The sequence below is a fragment of the Pyrus communis genome, chromosome 17 (genome assembly GCF_041283825.1).
Source record: "Pyrus communis isolate YQ-2024b chromosome 17, ASM4128382v1, whole genome shotgun sequence".
NCBI classification, from domain to species: Eukaryota; Viridiplantae; Streptophyta; class Magnoliopsida; order Rosales; family Rosaceae; genus Pyrus; species Pyrus communis.
In genome coordinates this window covers 9,514,943-9,536,702 of record NC_142581.1, presented here as the reverse complement: position 1 = coordinate 9,536,702, position 21,760 = coordinate 9,514,943, and the positions used below count along the sequence as shown (strand labels likewise).

General features: G+C 35.8%; 3 protein-coding genes and 1 pseudogene across 3 annotated transcripts; 1 reads left to right on the top strand and 3 right to left on the bottom strand.

Moving 5' to 3' along the window:
* Nucleotides 1-3,498: 3,498 nt before the first annotated feature.
* On the bottom strand, nucleotides 3,499-4,284 carry LOC148689416 (uncharacterized; annotated as a pseudogene).
* Nucleotides 4,285-8,602: 4,318 nt separating this feature from the next.
* Nucleotides 8,603-9,482, bottom strand: LOC137707541 (uncharacterized). Its single transcript, XM_068446427.2, has one exon. It carries the CDS (start codon nucleotides 9,412-9,414, stop codon nucleotides 8,860-8,862), a length of 555 nt encoding a protein of 184 aa, XP_068302528.1. The 5' UTR covers nucleotides 9,415-9,482; the 3' UTR covers nucleotides 8,603-8,859.
* A 4,232-nt stretch (nucleotides 9,483-13,714) lies between these two features.
* LOC137707543 (uncharacterized) lies at nucleotides 13,715-17,053 on the bottom strand. The gene is made up of 4 exons (XM_088688752.1): nucleotides 16,905-17,053; nucleotides 15,841-16,539; nucleotides 14,287-14,376; nucleotides 13,715-14,205 (listed from the first exon to the last, which is right to left on the bottom strand). The coding sequence occupies exons 1-3, from the start codon at nucleotides 17,035-17,037 to the stop codon at nucleotides 14,342-14,344; spliced, it is 867 nt and encodes a 288-aa protein (XP_088544878.1). The 5' UTR covers nucleotides 17,038-17,053; the 3' UTR covers nucleotides 13,715-14,205; nucleotides 14,287-14,341.
* A 3,104-nt stretch (nucleotides 17,054-20,157) lies between these two features.
* Nucleotides 20,158-21,444, top strand: LOC137749305 (uncharacterized). Its single transcript, XM_068489400.2, has 2 exons — nucleotides 20,158-20,787; nucleotides 21,157-21,444. Exons 1-2 carry the CDS (start codon nucleotides 20,284-20,286, stop codon nucleotides 21,265-21,267), a joined length of 615 nt encoding a protein of 204 aa, XP_068345501.2. The 5' UTR covers nucleotides 20,158-20,283; the 3' UTR covers nucleotides 21,268-21,444.
* Nucleotides 21,445-21,760: the final 316 nt, after the last annotated feature.

Below are 21,760 nucleotides of genomic sequence, written 5' to 3'. Positions count from 1 at the left end.
ATCTTCTGATCATTCTAATGTTTACATCAATTAACTTACGAATTCGTTAAATGTCGAACTGCTGTTAAAAAATCTATTAAGTTAACCGTTAAGTGGTAGTGTGGGTAAACGGTTAACTTGACAGATTTTTTTAACGGAAGTTTGATATGACAACGAATTCGTAATTTAATGTATGACATTACAATGTTTAAAATATGATGTATGAGTTTGTTATATGACATAAAATTGAGGTAGTAAAATATTTATTCTTTCTTTTAATTTACATAGGTGCTAACCCTAGTTGCATGAAAACGCATTTCAGAAAGTAGAGGTGGTCTAAGCCGGGTAAGACGACCTTGGTCCATGCATGGTTATATAATCATCATGTACATATATAATGGAAAAGGATCCTCACCTAGGGATTCTAGGGATTCCGTGATTGTAATCATTCATCGTACATTATGCGATCAGAAATTATTTTAAAGTTTAAAATTTAAAATTAAATATAAATAGTACCTAACGAAAATTGAGGGCACGATATACGATAAACGGTCATGATCACAGGATCCCTAGGATCCCTAAAAAAGCATCCGGTGAGGATCCTTTTCCATATATAATAGGTTGAATTTATTTTTTTGAGTTAAGGATAAGAGTAATGTTTCACCAGCGGCCACAAAACGATCATCGAATGACCTCTGTAAAGTCATTAGGGTTTGTATTATTTTGTAATGTGAAAGGTCATGTTCACCAAAGAATTGAATAAGGATAGTGTTGTTCTTTTTTTTTTTTTTTTGAACAAACGATATTATCTACATTAAGGATAGTATTATTGGCATCTACTTTTACTTTCCACACATTCTTATCAATTTTGATGTTTGATCTTTATCAATTCATTCGTTCCAACGATTGAAAATTGAGATAGTGTGTTAGAAGTAAAAATAGATGTTTGGATAACACTACCTTAATTTGTACAAATAAAGGAGGAAATAATGAGCATCCATGTATTGTCATCGTCTTCCTATTGCAAACAAGTCTGTGTACTGGCGTTTAATGGTGAAGGTCCAACCTCTCGGTCACGCCGGATGTATGGCTAAAAAGTGTAATGCAGCTGGCCTAGTTTTGGTGCAAGGTATCTTAATTTGTTGACAAAAACATTGATCTAGCTAGATATTCTATCTCGACTCTTGAGAGGAAAAAATAATAATAATAAAGGAGTAATAATGCTAGCTGGTTACGAAACAAGTTTCATTGGGTATTTAACTATTAGTTTTTATATTTTGTTTGAGATATGGGCAAAATATAATGAGGAGATTAGGGATGAAGAAAGGTTAAGGGAGCGAGAGGACGAAACAAAAAAGAATGAATGAAAACAAAATCTCAAAAGTGAAAACAATTCAAAATATATAATTTTAAATTTTAGTTTTTAGATTTTGTTTTGTACACCTTTCTTTATACATTTTCACTACATCTCTCCTATCATCATTTCTCCACTCTTCTATGCCCGCATTTTCTCATGTTTTGTCTTTAACATATAGAATAAAAACTACAAAAAAAAAAAAAAAAAAAAAAATTATTATCAAATAGACTCCAGAATGTTATTTGAGACCAGCCTCATCATGATTTAATACTTATTTGTGGAATAAAAGCACCCTACTCTTTAATCCTGCTAAATAAAAGAAATATGAGTGTATGCAGTTTTTGGACAATCTGGCAATCTAAAGGGGAATATGCAACAGCTAGCCACCAGGTATATTCCATGTACATAAAATGGACACCGGAAGACAGGAAGATCAATACAACTCCACTTCCACGTGCCACTACTTCTACGGCCAAAATTCCATTTGCACTCCCGAAATGGAACTCCTCCTAAATAAAATGTGTTGTATACGTAGTGTAGATCTCTTCTGAAAAATAAATAAAATTTTAAGTTAACAGAATTTGATGTTAGAAAGAACAAAATTTTAAACTATCATTTGTTACTTACATGATGTGGCAATTGATGGTTAGACTATTGCTTTAAATTATTTAAAAAAATGAGTCAAACCATCAACTGTCACACCATGTGTCTACAAAAAATAATCTAACAAATTTGATCTTCCTAGCATTTTTTATTTCTTAATCTCATAATAGGTCATAACCTGCCATGTCACAATCATGCAAAGGCTGTGTTAGCATCTTGTGTCACTCATCCAAGGCAACACCAATTTAAAGTAAAAGAGATAAAATTAAGCAAATTTAGTGTAGGGTCACCGTATAAGAAAATATAAAGTAATTATGCTAAAGATATTGCTCACCACAATTAAAGTAAGAAAGATAAATATTATTAATTAACTACTTGTTAAACTTTATAAGCATATATTTCATAGATGTAAGAGTCATAGGAATTTAGCTAGAGACAGGATCTTTTGTAAAAGTCAAAAGATGCACATGATGAGCAATGACACCAATGAATAAAATGTAAGTTATGTGTTGGAGAATTGCCAGTAACATTTGTCGCGTAATTATCAGTGTCGATGAACGTAAATCTCGATTCATCAATAATTTGACAATCACTCAACTATTGAGGAGTACAAATCTCGATCCATCAATTATTTAACAACTGCCTAACTATTATTGAGAATAAATTAAGATTCATCAATAATTTGACAACCACCAATATACGTGCAGGGTTATGCTGGCTAGCTAGCAAAACTTTGAAGAATTAATTATTCCCCATTAGGGGTACACTCAATCAAATTGAAATCGATTGTGGGTCCAAATCAAAATGCAAAGTTCTGCATGGCTTTTCCTTGATTACCTTTCCCAACAACCCTGCTCCCTTACAGAAGAGAGAGGTTGATTTTCATCCAATATTATCTCTTTGTTTCTGGATGTTACTATTTAAATCCTAATATTTAACCAAGACAGGATAATGTTCTACCAAACATTTAGTTTATCGTTTGAGGAAAAAGAGAGGAAAAAAAAAAACACTTAGTTTTTGTCATGGTTCCTCATCCTGTATCGACGTCTGTAGCATGCGTTTCCAATTTTCCAGTCATCGAGTAAAGAAGGAGCTTACAGCTTACTGAATTATTATATGTTTCTCGGGAATCTAAAGTATGTAGATCTGCTCGTAGGTTTACAAATAAAATTTGCACTCAAGGACGTGTACTTCTAATTATCTTCATCAAGGTTCTATAATTTGATTACCATTACAGTTAAGGACAATATAATCGAGTAAACGAAAGTTGTCGTTTTGTCAAGTGATACTCTCATGCTGTCAGCCGCCATTAACAACGATTAGGGTTCTTAACCCAAAAAAACAAAAAACAAAAAAACACATGATTCGGATTTGTATTAACTTTCTAAAAACAAAGAAAACTGGATTTAGTAAGGAATTTGGACTATGTAATTAAGCACACTTATTTAATTTTCCCATTGCAATTTAGATTAGTATAAAGTAAAATAGCAATTTTACAAAACTGACTACTTGTCCTTGAATGGAACAACGTGTCCTTGAAGGAAAGTTCTGCGAAAATATCAAATGCAATATGCCAAAATAATATCTTGATATGGGGAAAATTTGGACTTACTTGGATCAACTGTGGCAAGCATGGCAGTCCCTCCAAAGTGACAAGTGCCTCCAGCGATCTCCGTGTTCCCCCGGAAACTATTGAAGGCATAGGAAGCATGCGACAACAATGTGTCGAGCTGGTAGCAGGACCCATTGGGCCGGATTGACTTGCAGTCTGCCCCGGACCCACACGCATAGTCCAGTGCTTCTTGGATTATCGGTTCCGGCACTGTCGGCTTCACCACGCACCACACGGCAAACTGCGGCGGCTTTTTCTGTGGAGGGGATGGCGGTCCGGACTGTGGAGGGAAAGCTATTGGCGGCGGAAGAACTGGTGGGCTCAGGACTGATTTGGGTGGGGTTGGGATTTTGGTTGGTGGGTGTGGGCTAGGCCCATTTTATGGTGGGTTTGGGATGGGTGAGGAAGTGGGCCCGGATGGAAGAGGATTTGCAAGAGGTGGGTTTGGAGGAATTGGTGGGGATACGAAGTTTGGCGCTGGAAGAGGGAGATGTCCCGGTGCTGGTGAATCCAACGCTGGTGATGAGAAGGGAGAGCTGGCATCGAACGGTTGGAGTTCAATATTTGGGGAAGCCAACATAAAATGTAAGTCCAAGTAATTTAATGCATTCAGCTTGTTCTTCTCTAATTCATGGATTGATTTTCTTTTGTGTAGTTTTGTGTCTTGGGGTTTAAAGAATTGCGCAAAACTTCTTGCATCTGCACTAAAACAAACCACAGAATTAGTTGTAAAAGTTGTTCAAGTTACTTAAGTTGTAGGAAGGGAAGTGCGCATGCAATTAACACGTCGCACTAATACTATCTCAAGTCAATCACATGGTACAACGTATCCCTATTCGGTGCCTACATTCCCAATGGCCTCCATTGCATACTCAACTTGGTAGAGATGGCCCTCAGGGGAGAAGATTGTTGTACGGCTATCATATCTCCTAGACATCTTTGATTACAACTGTCAAGTAAATATCCAAACTTACAGTACGAACACCCGAAAATCGAATACGAAAGGGAAAAAAAAGCTCTTCTTCAATCTAACGTACGAAGTTATTACATATGTGAAAAACTGAAAACATCAAAACCCAGATACAAAATCTACATTAAAATCTCATCAAACAGATAAAACCACAATATGCTAATGAATTTCATCAGAAACTAATTAATAAGACAAACGTTGAAAAATGCGGATCTTGCCCAGTTTCTATGGCGCTCTGTTCGTGCAGATGGTCGAAGAAAATTTATGCTTTTAGCCGCTGTTCAGCTCAGCGCCCTATTTTTCTCCAATTCGTCGTCGTCTTCTTCCTCAAGAACCAAGGTGGTAGTTCAAATGTTTTCGTGCATGTAACCCAATAATATTCAAGGATGTATTCGTGAGTTTGATATGAGTAGTTCCGTTTACACCCAAACATTGCCTCTGGATGCCTATTACCTTGACAACCCTTGCCAGAGTTTACAATTATGTGGAAGCCCATCTTCATTTGTGAATTTTTCAAAACTCGCCCTACAAACAATTTTGTTCGTTTTAAACAAAAAAATAAAAGATTATTTCCACCAAAATGATCAGATAAAAAATTGGGGTTTATGGTTCATATATAAGATTACGGTTTAGGGTTAATATCAAAATTATATCTCTTAGCATTGTTTCCTCTAATTGGAAAAGAAAAAAGAAAAAAAAAAAAAAAACGAAGAGAGACTAGGAAGAAAAATAAATGAGACAAAAAAAAAATAACGTATATACTAGCTAGGGAGTTATCAAATGGTGTGCTGATTAAGTGGTGCGCTATAATAATGTGTTTACCAAAAGAAAGCAGAAAAACTGAGGCATCAAACTACTAACGAAACCACATTTTACACCACGTTAATTTGAGTACTGCATGATGCACAAGTGATCCAATACATAATTTGACGGTTTTATTTTCTCCCCCCATTCAAATTTATACTGCCATTCAACTGAGGTTACTAGAGCAGGATTATAAAAAGACTGGAGAGAGGTTTTTGTATAGCTAGGACATTCGACTTGGAGGTGGTGTGAGAGGAGAGTGAGACTAAAAGTAGGCCAGGTTAACATGTTAAAATCGGGGTGGGATAGGGGAAGGGTTTTTTGTGTCTTGGCTTGTTCGGTCGGATCTTAGAATTTCTCGTAGGAGTGATATAAGTGCTTTGCTGTTGAGAGGTTGCTAGGTGCATTATTTGTCATATTTTCATAATAATTATCCTTATGTTTTGTTAAGGAATTGATTATAAAAGAGCCTTATTATTTTCTTTTTCTCAGTTTCAGCCATTCTGCACATTTAGGACGTTTTTGGTGATAACTCGACTTTCCAAAGGAGTTTTGATGCAAGGCCAATTGGAGAAGGAAGCTAAGAGGCTGAAGATCGTTGTGTTCGAATTTCATAATTTTCCATGGAGCCATCCATTCCAGTTTCACAAATCAATCCCGCAGAAGTTGTTTTCCCGTCAGAACTCCACAGCTGTGAGAGAATCAAGATTTGGAGGCTTTCCTGATTTTTCCTAGTGACATGCAATATATGCTAGGAAAGATAAGAGATAAAGCTATGTTTCCCATATTTTTATAGAATTTTCCAGAAGATAAATTGACCCCAAAACTGGCGTGCAAGACAGATGACGTGTTTCCCAAGCCAAGAGTAAGGATTATTTCCTAGTTTGTGTCATTAATTGTTTAGGAGTTTGTTTTATTTTAGGAGAGTTTCTCCCAAACCTTTTAGGGTTTTTCTAGTATAAATAAGTGTCCTAACCTCTCTTTAAGATATCCATCCACCCCCGCATACCCATATCACCCACACCGTTCTACCATTCACCATCTTTCTTTTATTTTTATTTCTATATGTAACTAAGTTATTTTCTAAGATTTATGATGAAGCCATGACATGAATATATGCGAAGTACTTTGTTAATTATTATCCGATTATATGCCATCTTATATTCTTAATCTTTGTGGGTATTTTATTCTAGGTTCGACTTTCTAATGACTGATCACCTTTAGGAATTTTGCATCTAAATATTTAGATAAATTTATGAGGATGACCAATCAATTAGGTTTACTGGAACTAAGATTAAGAAGAGTAGACAAACTAGTGAGGATGACCAATATCAAACTATAGTCCTACTTGGTTGACATGATTCTTCTACGCTTAATGAGTTTTTATGTGTTTAATTGTATGCCTAACCAATAGGATATAATTATCATGTAGAGATACAAGAGTTGATGCCTGACCACGGATTAATTCATACCTTAGAAAGAACAACCTTTAACATTGGCATGGTAATTGGATAGTAGTTGGCTCTAGGAAAAGTAAATAGGATTGCTATTGGTGGATTCATAACCTTAGGTTGTCTTGTATCGTGTGTGTTTTAATTAATTGTCTTTTATTTTTCTTGTTAATTTTAGTCTTAATCAATTACTCAATTATTCAACTCAATCTATCCTTAATTTGTTTGTTTAACTAAGTCTAGCATGATTAATCGGTTAAATTGGTGTTAAAGCAATCATTGTAAGATTGACCTCGTATTTACATATATTATTACAATTGATTCGTGTGTTTGCAAGGTTAAATTTGGTTTAAATTAATCTATTATTTAGGTTAGTTTAAATATGATCGGTATTGCATGTCAGCATGCGAGACATACGTTGCTGACAGGAAGGGTTGATTGAATTGGAACTTGAAATGTTTTAGTGACATTATTGAAAATGTTAGGTGATGACATGTCATTTCTTCTTTTTTTTTTTCCCTCTGTATTGTCGATATGGTGGTCAATATCGATCGTATGATCGCTAACCTGATTTTTTTATTTTTTTTTTTCTCCAATAAATTGATCAAATAATTGAAACATAAAAAAACATGGTGAAATTTGAATTAAAAAGTTGTGCAAAGAAAACATTACACGAACAATAATTGAGTGTGATGGGGCAATTATATTCCCAATCCCCTTTGGATTTGGTGGATGTGATTCAGCAGGACTTGGATGCAGGAGAAGGCTCGTATTTTTGGAAGCCTTGGTATAAATATAGACAAACTTCCAAAATCCGTAAGAAAGTTGTACGTGTTGCATGTATCTTACATGTGGTACCTGACGTTGATATTTTTTTGAAAGCCTTGACGTTGATATTTTATTCCTACTGATGTCTTACAAACGAATGCAGTTAAAATTCAATGCACTACAGTCTACACATTCATGTGAACCTGCAAACACGCTATATTATCAACAGATACAGACATAATAGCCACACACAAAGGAGAGAAACCTACATATATATATATATATATATATATTACACAACCAGAAATTACCATTTATTCGACAAAGTTTTGCTAGACGAACGGTATTTCGTCGGCCAAATAGTCTTTACCCGACAAAATAAACGTTTGTCGAGCAAAACGGACAAACGTTTTGGTTTCTGCAAATGCTTTTGCCTGGCGAACAGAGTTCGACGAGCAAAGCTTATGTCGTGGGTTAAAGTTTTCGCACCAAGATAAAAGTTAGGCACATAAAATGGCAACCTTTACACGACGAACCTCCCAGCTTTCGTCTCGCAAAGGTATATATGTTGTAATTAGGGTTTACATTTCATAAGGCAAAACATAATATTTCGTCAAGCAAAGGTAACACACATGATTGGCGTATTTAGTTCCTTAGATGATTTTCGATGTCTGCAAAATTAATATCAGCAATCAAACTGTCAAACTTGTTTGTATATACTCTAAGATTGCACACACCAAAAATCACCAGTATTAGGTAACAGGACGAAATTCTTCAACGGTTAGAAATGAAAATTCATAATTTAATGATTATTTTAGCTCTAATTTTGATGATTTTATAAAACTATTACTCGACTCTATAAGAATATAGTGAAGAATCCTATCATCAATTTAAAATATTTACACTAGTGTCTCGGTTCAATAATATAATGTCGTATGTGAGTTTCTTTAATTACAAATGAAGTTGTATTATTAGACCATGATGTCATGGGCACGGTGGTGGTGTTCCATGCATGTAAGTCCTCTACAGGAGATTAACGAACGGTGAATTAATCAAGGTTTCTTTAAACTCAGGTTATTATATATACTTCCAAGGTTCAAGAAAATAACATAACTAAATTACCACAGTATATCGATCTGATACACTCTTCAAGTAAACAAAACAAAACAAAAACGAATAACAGATTTATCCTCAAGTAGTTTTTACTTTCAAGCTTTGACATGCTTTATTATCAGCTAGCTGGCGCCACATATCCCTAATGATGACATGATTAACAACTACTAAGTGAGATCTAGGAATAAGATATGATGATCATCTATGCAGGACACTGGAATCCGGAGGGAGGAGTCTTCCCACAAGCAATGAGCACCTGAAGAGCAATGGGGATGATGAGGTTGACATTAAGAAGCTTAGCCTTGATGATGGTGCAAAGGCAAATAGCAGCGTCCAAGTCCACCAGTCCCTGAAGCACCGGACAACATGTATCTTTGGCACTGCTTCCAATTCCAACGTGGATAAGACCACCCAACACATCTACACAAGCTTCCAATTTAAGGGTGTCGATGGGACACGTGTCCTTTGGTGGAGATGGTGGTGGTGGTTTTACAGTTGGGGGCTTGGGGGTAGATGGTGGAGGCAGTACAACTGGGGGTTTCGTGGGTACATGAGGAGGAGGCTTTGCATAAGGTGGTGGCTTCTTGGGTGGTTTAGGGTGGGAGGGTGGCTTTACATAGGGAGGATGTTTGGGTGGCAAGTGGGGAGCTGGAGGGTATGTTGGTGGTGAGCAATTGCAGTTAGCAAGAGAAGTGAGCAAACTACCCAAATTGAGAATGAGGACTAAGAGCAAAGCCAGAGCATAATTGATCTCCATGTCAATACTACGACTCCACAACTTTCCAGAGAGTTGGGTACAAAACGGGATATTGAAACCCAATACCAAGCAAATGGCTTTATAGAGGCTTGATGGGTAGTGAGACGGGCCTAAGTGTTGGTGTGTGTGCTTGACAGAGAGAGATGTTGGCAATTTTGAGTAGAAAGTTCATTATCCCACATTGATCATTACAAGAAAAATCTCTTACTTTATAAGACTTTGTCCCTTATAAAAAGCAATTGAAATAATAAACCATGAAGAATAAAAATTAAGTTCAATCTTGAAATTGAGCTTTTGGGGTGTACTAATTGATAATTAATATGTCCCAGACTTTTTCAACTTAAAAAGGATTTTTTTTTGGGATGGGGGTGTTCATTTCCTTCCTTGGATAGGACTAGTCAACTAGTGTTATCTCTTTCAGTTTAAGTTAGCCATTCCTATCCTATGAATGAGAAGCAATCGCATTGGTGTCGGCCATACACATTATTATATTTTTTTGAAATTAAATTTTATTTTTTGAAATTTGGATGTAGGAATTTTTTTTTAAGGTATGTTACATTTTACCACCTTATTTGGGTTACATAACAAACTTATATCTCATCTTTTGATCATTACAATGTTTACATCAATTAACCTACGAATTCGTTAAATGTCAGACCGCTATTAAAAAATCTGTTAAGTTAACTGTTAAGTGGTTGTGTGGATAAACGGCTAACTTGACAGATTTTTTAATAGAAGTTTGATATGACAACAAATTCGTAATTTAATGTATGACATTGCAATGTTTAAAATATGATGTGTGAGTTTGTTATGCGACATAAAATTAAGGTAGTAAAATGTAATTTATTCTTCCTTTTAATTTACATAGGTGCTAACCCTAGCTGCATGAAATTGCATTTCAGAAAGTACAGGTGGTGTAAGCCGAGTGAGACGACGTTAATTGGTCCATGCATGGCGCGTACATACATATATATATATATATATATATATATATATGTATATAACCATCATGTACATATATAATAGGTTGAATTTTTTTTTCGAGTTAAAGATAAGAGTAATGCTTCACCTGCCGCCACAAAAAGATCATCGAACGACCTCTGAAACGTCATTAGGGTTTGTATTATTTTGTAATGTGAAAAGTCATGTTCGCCAAAGAATTGACTAAGGATAGTGTTTTTTTTTTTTTTTTTTTTTTAAACAAACAATATTATCTATATTAAGGATAGTATTATTAGCATCTAGTTTTGTTTTCTACACACCTTTATCAATTTGGAGTTTGACCTTTATCAATTCATTTGTTCCGATGATAAAAAATTAAAATAGTGTGTGAGAAGTAAAAATAAGTGTTTAGATAGCATTACCTTTGTATAAATATGGAGGAAATAATGAGCACATGCATGTATTGTCATCGTCTTCCCATTGCAAACAAGTTTGTGTATTGGCGTTTAATGGTGAAAGTCCAACCTCTCGGTCACTAGACGCCATTTGAAGTATGTCTAAAAATGGTAAAGCAGCTGGCCTACTTTTGGTGCAAGGTATCTTTGTCGACAAAACCATTGATCTAGCTAGATATTCTATCTCGACTCTTGAGAGGAAACAAAAAAGTAGTAATGCTAGCTGGTTACGAAACAAGTTTCATTGGGTATGTACTATTAGTTTTTATATTTTGTTTGAGATATGGGCAAAATATATTGGGGAGATTAGGGATGAAGAAAGGTCGAGGGAGCGACGGGACAAAACAAAGAAGAATGAATGAAAACAAAATCTCGAAAGTGAAAACAATTCAAAGTATATAATTTTAAATTTTAGTTTTTAGATTTAGTTTCGTACACCTTTCTTTACACATCTTCTCTACATCTTTCCCAACATCACTTCTCCACTCTTCTATGCCCACATTTTCTCATGTTCTATCTTTAACATATAGAATAAAAACTAAAAAAATAATGATTATCAAATAAACTCTAGAATGTTATACGAGACCATCCTCATCATGAGTTATTACTTATTGGTGAAATAAAAGCACCCTTCTTTTTAATCCTCCTAAATCAAAGAAATATGTGTGTATGCAGTTTTTGGACAATCTGGAAATCTCAAAGGGAATATACAACAGTTAGCCAACAGGTATATTCCATGTACATAAAATGGACACTGGAAGACAATAAGATAAATACAACTTCATATTAAGAGAAATAGTGAAGGGTATGTCCTTACACAGTCTCATTATGCGGAAAAAAATATTACGAAGGTTTGGTCAATTTGACTGCAAACCTGCTACAACTCCTTTTGATGATGGATGCAAATTGGAGAAAAATAAAGGCAATGTCATATCTCAACTTGAATATTCTCAAGTACTTGGAAGTCTAATGTACTTGATGAATTCGACTAGGCCTGACTTAGCTTATGCAATAAGTAGGCTTAGTAGATATACAAGTAATCTGGCACAAGAGCATTGGATGCTTTTGGAAGACAGATTTGTATGTACCATTAAATTTAAATTAGTTAGAAATGCATTGTAAAAGATTAGATGAATGGATTTGAAATGATAGATACAGTGAATTGAGAGGGATTTGCAAAATGATTACTTGAAGTTGAATGAATCAATACTAAATCCATTTGTTCGTGTTTGTGTGCTTAAATTCATTTAAAAATTTTCAATCTAATATTTTTGTAAACTTGCAAATTTCTATTCATATATGTGGTTAAGGATAAAGGTAAGAAATCAAGAAAACTCGGAAGGATTTTGATATAGGCAAAGTTTGAACATGAAGTTTGCTAGTCGACCCGTGATTTGGGTTCATGATGCCAAAACCACCACATGCGATGCTTTCACAAACAAAATTTTCTTGTATAAAAAAAACCATGGGGACAAAAATAGGCCCTAGACTTTTTCAACTTAAAAAGTCAACTAGTGTTACCTCTTTCAAATGCGATGCTTTCATTTCCTTCTTTGGATAGGACTAGTCAACTAGTGTTACCTCTTTCTTAGTTTAAGTTTAGCCATTCCTATCCTAAGCAATCGCATTCGCATTTTGGGTGTCGGCCATACACCTTACTATATATTTTTGAAATTAAATTCTGTTTTTTGAAATTTGGATGTAGGAAATTTTTTTTAGGGTAAATTATATTTTACCATCTCACTTTGGGTCACATAACAAACTTATATTTCATCTTCTGATCATTCCAATGTTTACATCAATTAATTTACGAATTCGTTAAATGTTGGACCATTGCTAAAAAAATCTGTTAAGTTAACCGTTGAGTGGTTGTGTGGATAAACGGCTAACTTAACAGATTTTTTAATGGAAGTTTGATATGACAACGAATTCATAATTTAATGTATGACATTGCAATGTTTAAAATATGATGTATGAGTTTGTTATGCGACATAAAATTGAAGTAGTAAAATGTAATTTATTCTTTCTTTTAATTTACATGGGTGCTAACCCTAGCTGCATGTGGTGTAAGCTCGGGTAAGGCGACGTTGGTCCATGCATGGCGCGTATATATATATATAACCATCATGTACATATATAATAGGTTGAATTTATTTTTTCGAGTTAAGGACAAGAGTAATGCTTCACTTGCCGCCACAAAAGGATCATCGAACAACCTCTGAAAAGTCATTAGGGTTTGTATTATTTTGTAATGTGAAAAGTCATGTTCGCCAAAGAATTGACTAAGGATAGTGTTTTTTTTTTTTAACCAACAATATTACTTACATTAAGGATATTATTATTAGCATTTAGCTTTGCTTTCCACACACCCTTATCAATTTTGACGTTTGATCTTTATCAATTCATTTGTTCCGACAATCGAAAATTAAGATAGTGTGTGATAAGTAAAAATAGATGTCTGGATAGCATTACCTTTATATAAATACGGAGGAAATAATGAGCACTTGCATATATTGTCATCGTCTTCCTGTTGCAAACAGGTCTGTGTATTGGCGTTTAATGGTGAAAGTCCAACCTCTCGGTCACTAGACGCCATTTGATGTCTAAAAATGGTAGAGCAGCTGGCCTACTTTTGGTGCAAGGTATCTTTGTCGACAAAAACATTGATCTAGCTAGATATTCTCTCTCGACTCTTGAAAGGAAAAAAAAGTAGTAATGCTAGCTGGTTACGAAACAAGTTTCATGGGGTATGTACTATTAGTTTTCATATTTTGTTTGAGATATGGGCAAAATATATTGAGGAGATTGGGGATGAAGAAAGGTCAAGGGAGTGACGGCACATAACAAAGAAGGAATGAAAACAAAATCTCGAAAGTGAAAACAATTCTGAAAACAATTCAAAGTAAATAATTTTAAATTTTAGATTTTAGATTTCGTTTCGTACACCTTTCTTTACACATCTTCTCTACATCTCTCCCAACATCACTTCTCCACTCTTCTATGCCCGCATTTTCTCATGTTCTATCTTTAACATATAGAATAAAAACTAAAAAAGAAATGATTATCAAACATACTCTACAATGTTATATGAGATCATCCTCATTATGAGTTATTTCTTATTGGTGAAATAAAAGCACCCTTCTTTTTAATCCTGCTAAATCAAAGAAATATGTGTGTATGCAGTTTTTGGACAATCTGAAATCTCAAAGGGAATATGCAACAGCTAGCCGACAGGTATATTCCATGTACATAAAATGGACACTGGAAGACAAGAAGATCAATACAACTTCACTTTCAAGTGACACTACTTCTACAGCCAAAGTTCCATTTGCACTCACAAATATGGATCTCCTCCTAAATGAAATGTGATGTACACATAGTGTGTATATCTCTTCTGAAAAATAAATAAAATTTTAAGTTAACAAAATTTGGTGATAGAGAGACCAAAATTTTAAACTATCATTTTGTAACTTACATGATGTGGTGATTGATGGTTAGACTCTTTATTTAAATTATTATATGTTTGAAGATCATCCGTTGAAGAAGAAATTGCATTCATCATAACCTGCCATGTGACAATCATGCAAAGGATGTGTTAGCATCTTGTGTCATTCATCCAAAGCAACACCAATTTGAAGCAAAAGAGATAAAATTAAGCAAATTTAGTGCTGGGTCACCCTATAAGATCGTATAAAGTAATACTAAAGATATTGCTCACCACAATTAAAGTAAGAAAGATAAATATTATTAATTAACTACTTGTTAAACTTTTTTTTTTTTTTTTTTGGACTTAAGCGATATTGTCGTTAAGTTAGAAATTAAATTTACCACTGACAGAGTTTAAACCCACTCTGTCATACAAGGACATCACTCATTTCTTCCACTATGGTAGAATGCCACTTGCAACTACTTGTTAAACTTTAGAACCATATATTTCATAGATGTAGACAGGATCTTTTGTAAAGGTCAAAAGATGCACATGATGAGCAATGCCACCAATGAATACAATGTAAGATATTTTTTGGAGAATTCCTAGTAACATTTGTTGTGTGACTGTCAAGTGTTGATGAATGTAAATCTCAACCCATCAATAATTTAACAATCACTCAACCATTGAGAGCATAAATCTCAATTCATCAATAATTTCACAACTGCCTAACTATTAATGAGAATAAACGGCGATTCATCACAGTCACCCATATACGTGCAGGTGATGCTAGCTAGCTAGCGAAACTTTGAAAAATTAATCATTCCCCATTAGGGGTACACTCAATCAAATTGAAATCGATTGTGGGTCCAAGTCAAAATGCAAAGTTCTGCATGGCTTTTCCTTGATTACCTTTTCCAACAACCCTGCTCCCTTACAGAAGAGAGAGACGTTGATTTTCATCCAATATTATCTCTTTGTTTCTTGATGTTACTATTTAAATCCTAATATATTAACCAAGACAGGATAATGTTCTACCAAACATTTAGTTTATCGTTTGTGGAAAAAGAGAGGGAAAAAAACACGTAGTTTTTGTCATGGTTCCTCATCCTGAATTATTATATGTTTCTTGGGAATCTAAAATATGTAGATCTGCTTGTAGGTTTACAAACTAACTTTGCACTCAAGGACGTGTACTTCTAATTATCTTCATCAAAGTTCTATAATTTGATTACCATTACAGTTAAGGACAATATAATCAAGTAAACGAAAGTTGTCGTTTTGTCAAGTGATACTCTCATGCTGTCACCCGCCATTAACAACGATTAGGGTTCTTAACCCAAAAAAACAAAAAGGATTCGGATTTGTATTAACTTTTTGAAAACAAAGAAAACTGGATTTAGTAAAGAATTTGGACTAAGTAGGCACACTTATTTAATTTTTCCGTCGCATTTAGCTTAGTTTAAAATAAAATAGCGAAATTTTAAGGAACTAACTACTTGTCCTTGAATGAAACAACGTGTCCTTGAACGGAAGTTCTGCGAAAATATCAAATGCAATATGCCAAAATAATATCTTGATATGGGGAAAATTTGGACTTACTTGGATCAACTGTGACAAGCATGGCAGTCCCTCCAAAGTCACAAGTGCCTCCAGCGATCTTCGTGTTCTGCCAGTAACTATTGAAGGCATACGAAGCATGCGACAACAATGTGTTGGGTTGGTAGCAGGACCCATTGGGACGGATTGACTTGCAGTCTGCCCCGGACCCACACGCATAGTCCAGGGCTTCTTGGATTATCGGGTCCGGCACTGTCGGCTTCACCACGCACCACACGGCAAACTGCGGTGGCTTTTTCTGCGGAGGGGATGGCGGTCCGGACGGTGGAGGGAAAGCTATTGGCGGCGGAAGGACTGGTGGGCTCAGGACTGATTTGGGTGGGGTTGGGATTGTGGTTGGTGGGTGTGGGCTAGGCCCATTTTGTGGTGGGTTTGGGATGGGTGAGGAAGTGGGCCCAGATGGAGGAGGATTTGCAAGAGATGGGTTTGGAGGAATTGGTGGGGATACGGAGTTTGGAGCCGGAAGAGGGAGATGTCCCGGTGCTGGTGAATCCAACGGTGGCGATGAGAAGGGAGAGCTGGCATCGAACGGTTGGAATTCAATATTTGGGGAAGCCAACGCAAAATGTAAGTCCAAGTGATTTATTGCTTTCAGCTTGTTCTTCTCTAATTCATGGATTGATTTGCTTTTGTGTAGTTTTGTGTCTTGGGGTTTAAAGAATTGCGCAAAACTTCTTGCATCTGCACTAAAACAAACCACAGAATTAGTTGTAAAAGTTGTTCAAGTTACTTAACTTGTAGGAAGGAAAGTACGCATGCAATTAACACGTCACATTAACAGTATTTCAAGTCAATTACATGCTGCAACTTGGAAATTAAAACACATTGCTTGCATGATAGACTTAGGATACTATCACATTGACATATTGCCACAATGGCAATATCCCAAGTCAATCACGCAGTACAACTTGAGAAGTTAAAACACATTGCTTGCGTGATAATCTTGAAATACTACTATAGTAACACTCCAGATGCATATAAGTTTCTCTCGCTCACAAGTAGGGCGACATTAATGATTCTGGACACAAAGAAAATGGCTTGCTTACCACATAGAATGGAGAAAGTAGTGATTGTAATGGAGATGTAGAAAATTGGTATGATGCTCAATCTCAAGCGATACATCTTGAAATCCAAAACACTCAAAAAAACCGAACTGAAATTTCTGCTGAATTTAATCATCTCCCAAGAACACACTTGGAATATATACATATAGGCAGGACATAAAGTGAAACTAATTAAAGGAGATTCCTCTTCACTAGTTTGTATTACTAAAGAGTGTGTCAGTTTTTGGAGAGGTGTACAAGTAAATTTTCTCACTTTTTGTAGCTTCCTTTGAATATATGCTTGCTTGGCATTGGAGAAATATGAACATTGGAGATTTTTCTGAACTTTATTTTGCTTGTTTCTCACTCAAAAGAGCCGCACACTTCATTCCCTCTCACTCTCTGTATTGGGTCCTGCATTTCTCCGCAAGTTATGGGTCCTTCGATATGTAGTTTTCGAACTTTTAATCTTGTTTCGGTTAGCTCATCTCTTACTATCCCAAGATGTTTAGCATTTTTTTCTTTTGCATCGTCATGGAACGCCTTAAGAACCCTTAACTTGAAAAACATGAATCTTGCTCTAAGCATTCTCAGCTAGAAGAGATATTAGTTAAACTTCATAACTGCCGAACTCTTGGTTCGTGCTCATCACTGAACCTGATACCTGGGAGTTTTTGTTTGCCAATGTAACCACGAAGGCACGGAGGCTGAAAGGCCACAAACACACACCATACTGAAGTTGGGAACAAAAGAACTGCATACAATTTTCACTTGTCGTCAAGGACAAGATGCCCATCTTATTTTCTGGCATGTCTTACTCTTGTATATTTCATTGCAGACACATAGTAGGTACTGACTTTCGGTTCTAGCTAAGAACACTAGAAGGCCATATGAATATCAAGAACACATAAAATTAAGTTCCACATAAACCCCCATAACTTGATTTGCTAAAGAAGAAGTTATTTCCTTTACTAATCACACTTAGTTGGCTGTGAGTCCGTAGCTCTTGAAATTATTCTTGTTGATAGCTTTTGAATTAAGCATTCGATGTCAACCTGTTATAATTTGGCAGTCCTGTTACCATTTGGCAACAATATTTTGCTATTTGTAACCTAACCCTTCCTCCTTACGGCAATTTGGGAAGAAGTTACCTACTTGGTTTGTTCAATTATGTTTTAGAGTTCAAATTTAAACACAGCCACTAAACTTGGACAATAAGTTATATGAGCGTTGCCAACATCCCCTTGCCATCTACGACAAGTGAGTTTTGAATTGTTCTCAAGTTTTAAAAGAAAATCTAGTCATGTTCATTATTCAGAATGTCAATTATTTTTTCGCTCTAAATGTTATAAAATTATGACACCGTTGGCAACGGACTCTTGCCATCTCTAGCATATCTAGACTTGGTAGATTTCTCGCATTTGGAAAGCAATTGACTGTACTCAACGGCCCCTTTCCATAGTATGATTTTTACCTTTCTTATAACATATAACCTGAAATGGCATGTAACCTGTTTTGGATGAGGAGATTAGGTAAAATCATGGTATAAATTCGGGTCTCTGTGTTCAAGTTAGGAACCATTGTGTGTTAGTTGCTAAGCTGTAGCCTCATTCGATAAAAAAACAAATATGGCTGCAAGCCCTCTCCTAGATATGCTATTTGCTAATCAGATAGTGTTTGCCCAGCACATTTCATGGACTCCACCCCCCAATAATGCATGGAAGATCAGCTTCGCTGGTCACCATGAGCCAGAATCAGGGACCGGTTCTTTTGGTTGCATTGTGAATTTGTGAGAGATCACAATGCTGTGTTCAAAGCTGCCATTGCTGGACTTTCTGGCAAGGTCAGCGACGGTGTAGTGGCGCATTTAACTGCTTTCTCCCGGGCAGTTGACTTTGCGATAACTGAAGGAATTGATTACCTACAGATAGAAGGTAATCATCCATTTGTGTTTGAGATGATCACAGGCGAGACCAACATACCCGACTCCTTGACCAGGGGGCTTGTTTTTCGTTGCATTCATGACTTGCAAAAGTTGAGGAGTGTGACATTCCGCTCGGTCACCATGGGTGACAATTTTGCTGCTAACTTGCTACCCAGGATTGCTACGGAGCGTCAGCGAGTTGAGTTTTGGCCTGACATCCCTCCAAAGGAAGTAGCTGAAAGCCTAGTAGTGAATGTCATCGGCCGTTGGATGCCTCCTTATCTTCTGAGGGAGGCATCATCTTTTGCACCCAAACGTCCCCAAAGCAGGCTTCCTAGGAAAAAACAGAGGAGAAACTACTACATATCATTTGTGTGAACATGTTTAGGGAGAAAGATTAAGGTAAAACACATTGAGGTTTAACTCTTGTGGTTGTACTACTCATCATGTAATAACCAAGTTAAACTTTTCTTAGCTTTTTACAGTTCGAATTGTTTACAATAGTCAAAAAAAATTTATTATCCCCCTTTCAAGTGTTGGGTTTTTATTTATATATGTTTCGGTAGTGATTATGACAGTTATTTTTAATTAATGTGAAGTGCAGAGGTTAAAAGAGGAGTGTTAAAATCATTCGCCTATTCATTTTTTGATATTTGACATTTGACATGTTTACACAAGTGACTAGACACCACTCTTTTTTATATAAATTTATTTTGGAATAGTAATTTTGACCCTCATTTTCTCCTTCTACACATCTTCCTTTGATTTATTCAATTCAAGGGTCAGGGAAAAAAAAGTGAGTTTAGAAATCACATCCCTTATTTTGAAGGTTCATACTTGTAATCTTGGAAAAAAATTTATAATTAGGAACACAAATCACGTAATGTACTATTTAACGTGTTATAATAAGAGTTATAATTTGAGTGGAAAAGTCACGCTACAAATTACTCGCAATCTTAATTTCTTTAAGAGCAACTAGAAATGTAAAATCTCAAATGAGAGAAAAAAAAAAAGGTGTGCCACACCTTTTTTTACTTCTCCCACACCTTTTAAGTTTCCGGCCGTTAGATTCAATGAATTGAAGAAGATCAACGGACAAAAATTAATAAAGGTGTGTGAGAAGTAAAAAGACATGTGTAGATAGCACATCCCAAAAAAAAAAATTGTTTTGGGTTTTTCATATAAGAAAACCCAATAAAAACTGGGCTTAAATATACAATATCAGATGTTGGGGCCTAGATTCGACATTCCAGAATGATATTTTTTGGTCAGACACGACATTGTATTTTGGCCGTTCGACATTTTTAATATAGTCAATGTAACGGTAACTTTCCTGTCTTGTCGTCTCCTTCTTCCCCTTCTATCTGCTCAGATCAAGCACCAAAACCAAACTTCACCAACACAAAAGTTCTCATCTTTTGCGACCAAAAAGCACCAACTTAGCTTTACCCCACAACAATGGCAGTAGAAGATGAAGCATTTTCTCTCACTTCACTCAAACAAGAAGAAGAAGAAGAGAGAGAGAGTTTTTTAGCTTTGAGCAGCACTTGCAAAGTGGTGGAGTATCTGCAGCCAGTGATGTCCAAAGAGCTCCTCTGCAAGTTCCCGGACAATTCGGCATTTGATTTCGACTACACGCAGAGCTCCATATGGTCCCCGTTGGTCCCCCGGGCTTACGCTCCCATGGATTTGGATATGGACTTGGATTTGGATTTCTGGAGACCGAGAAAGCTCAATTTGGAGATGGGGTTGGAGGTGAAGAATCAGAACAGCAGCCTCGTTGACACCGGAGCCGGTTCGGGCATTAAGAAGAAGAAGACCTCCACAGCCGCAACTTGTTTCAATCTGAATCGGAGTGCTCTGAAGAACAAGGTGATGAAGAGGAAGAAAAGCAAGATGGTTTTGGCCTCTGATTTCTCTCCAACTCCTGTGAAGATTAACTGTAACCCCATTGCATCAAAGGTACTGCCTTTTTTTATCTGTGTTCTTAGATTTTCGTTTTTCATATTTTATTGAGAATCTGAGATTTTCTGTTTTTTGTTGGGTTTTTGGGGGGGGGGGGGGGAGAGGGAGTAATATTCTGGGAAATTTTAAAAGATGGGTCACATTTTACAAGCTCTTTCTGTTAAATTTTGGGGAAAGACTGAGAATTTAATCAGTTGATTTTGTAATTTCTTCTGTAATTTTGGTTTCTCTGTTTTTTTTATTTCTAAATTCTTAAGCCAAGCACACTGACGTTCTAAGATTCATACAACCGATTCCACTTAATCGAATGCAACTTAGTTATTGTAGTTGTAAATTGTAACATATGAAGTTTGTGTTGTTGGTCAGGTGTGGAATAAGGTGCTTAAAGCTGCCTCAAAGCATTTCAAGAAAAAGAAGAGAGATCCCATGGATCATGTGAGGCTCTCCAATTATTTGAGATCAGATGGAAGTATTTGAAGGCTTAATTTGTTCCTCACTTGCAATTCTTTATTGTTTCATTCAATTTGTTAATTTCATTTAATTGTCTCTGTCAATAAGAGCAAGCATTGCTTTGTAGAAGAAACTAGATAGTAATGCCCGCGCGTTGTTGTAGGATTACAAATTGACTTTCTAGCAATGTATAAACTTGAGTTAGTATCAGTGTAACATTGACTGATCTAACAAAATCATCATAACAAAGAAAAGAATTTTATTTGCTGTAGAAAAATTATTGTTTTGATACCTTACAAATATTTGTTCAAAAAGTTGAAAGCAAGCGGTTTTCAATCTTGAAATTCCACAGCATTCTTTGAAAAATAGCAACCATCATCGGATGGAAATATTGTACCATTTAGAGGAGAGAAAAAACGATTAGTTACTGAGATATTCTCATACAAAAAAGAAACACACTTGAAATTGAATGAACAAAATAATTCAAACATGGTAAGTAGACCATGGGAGATAATCTATC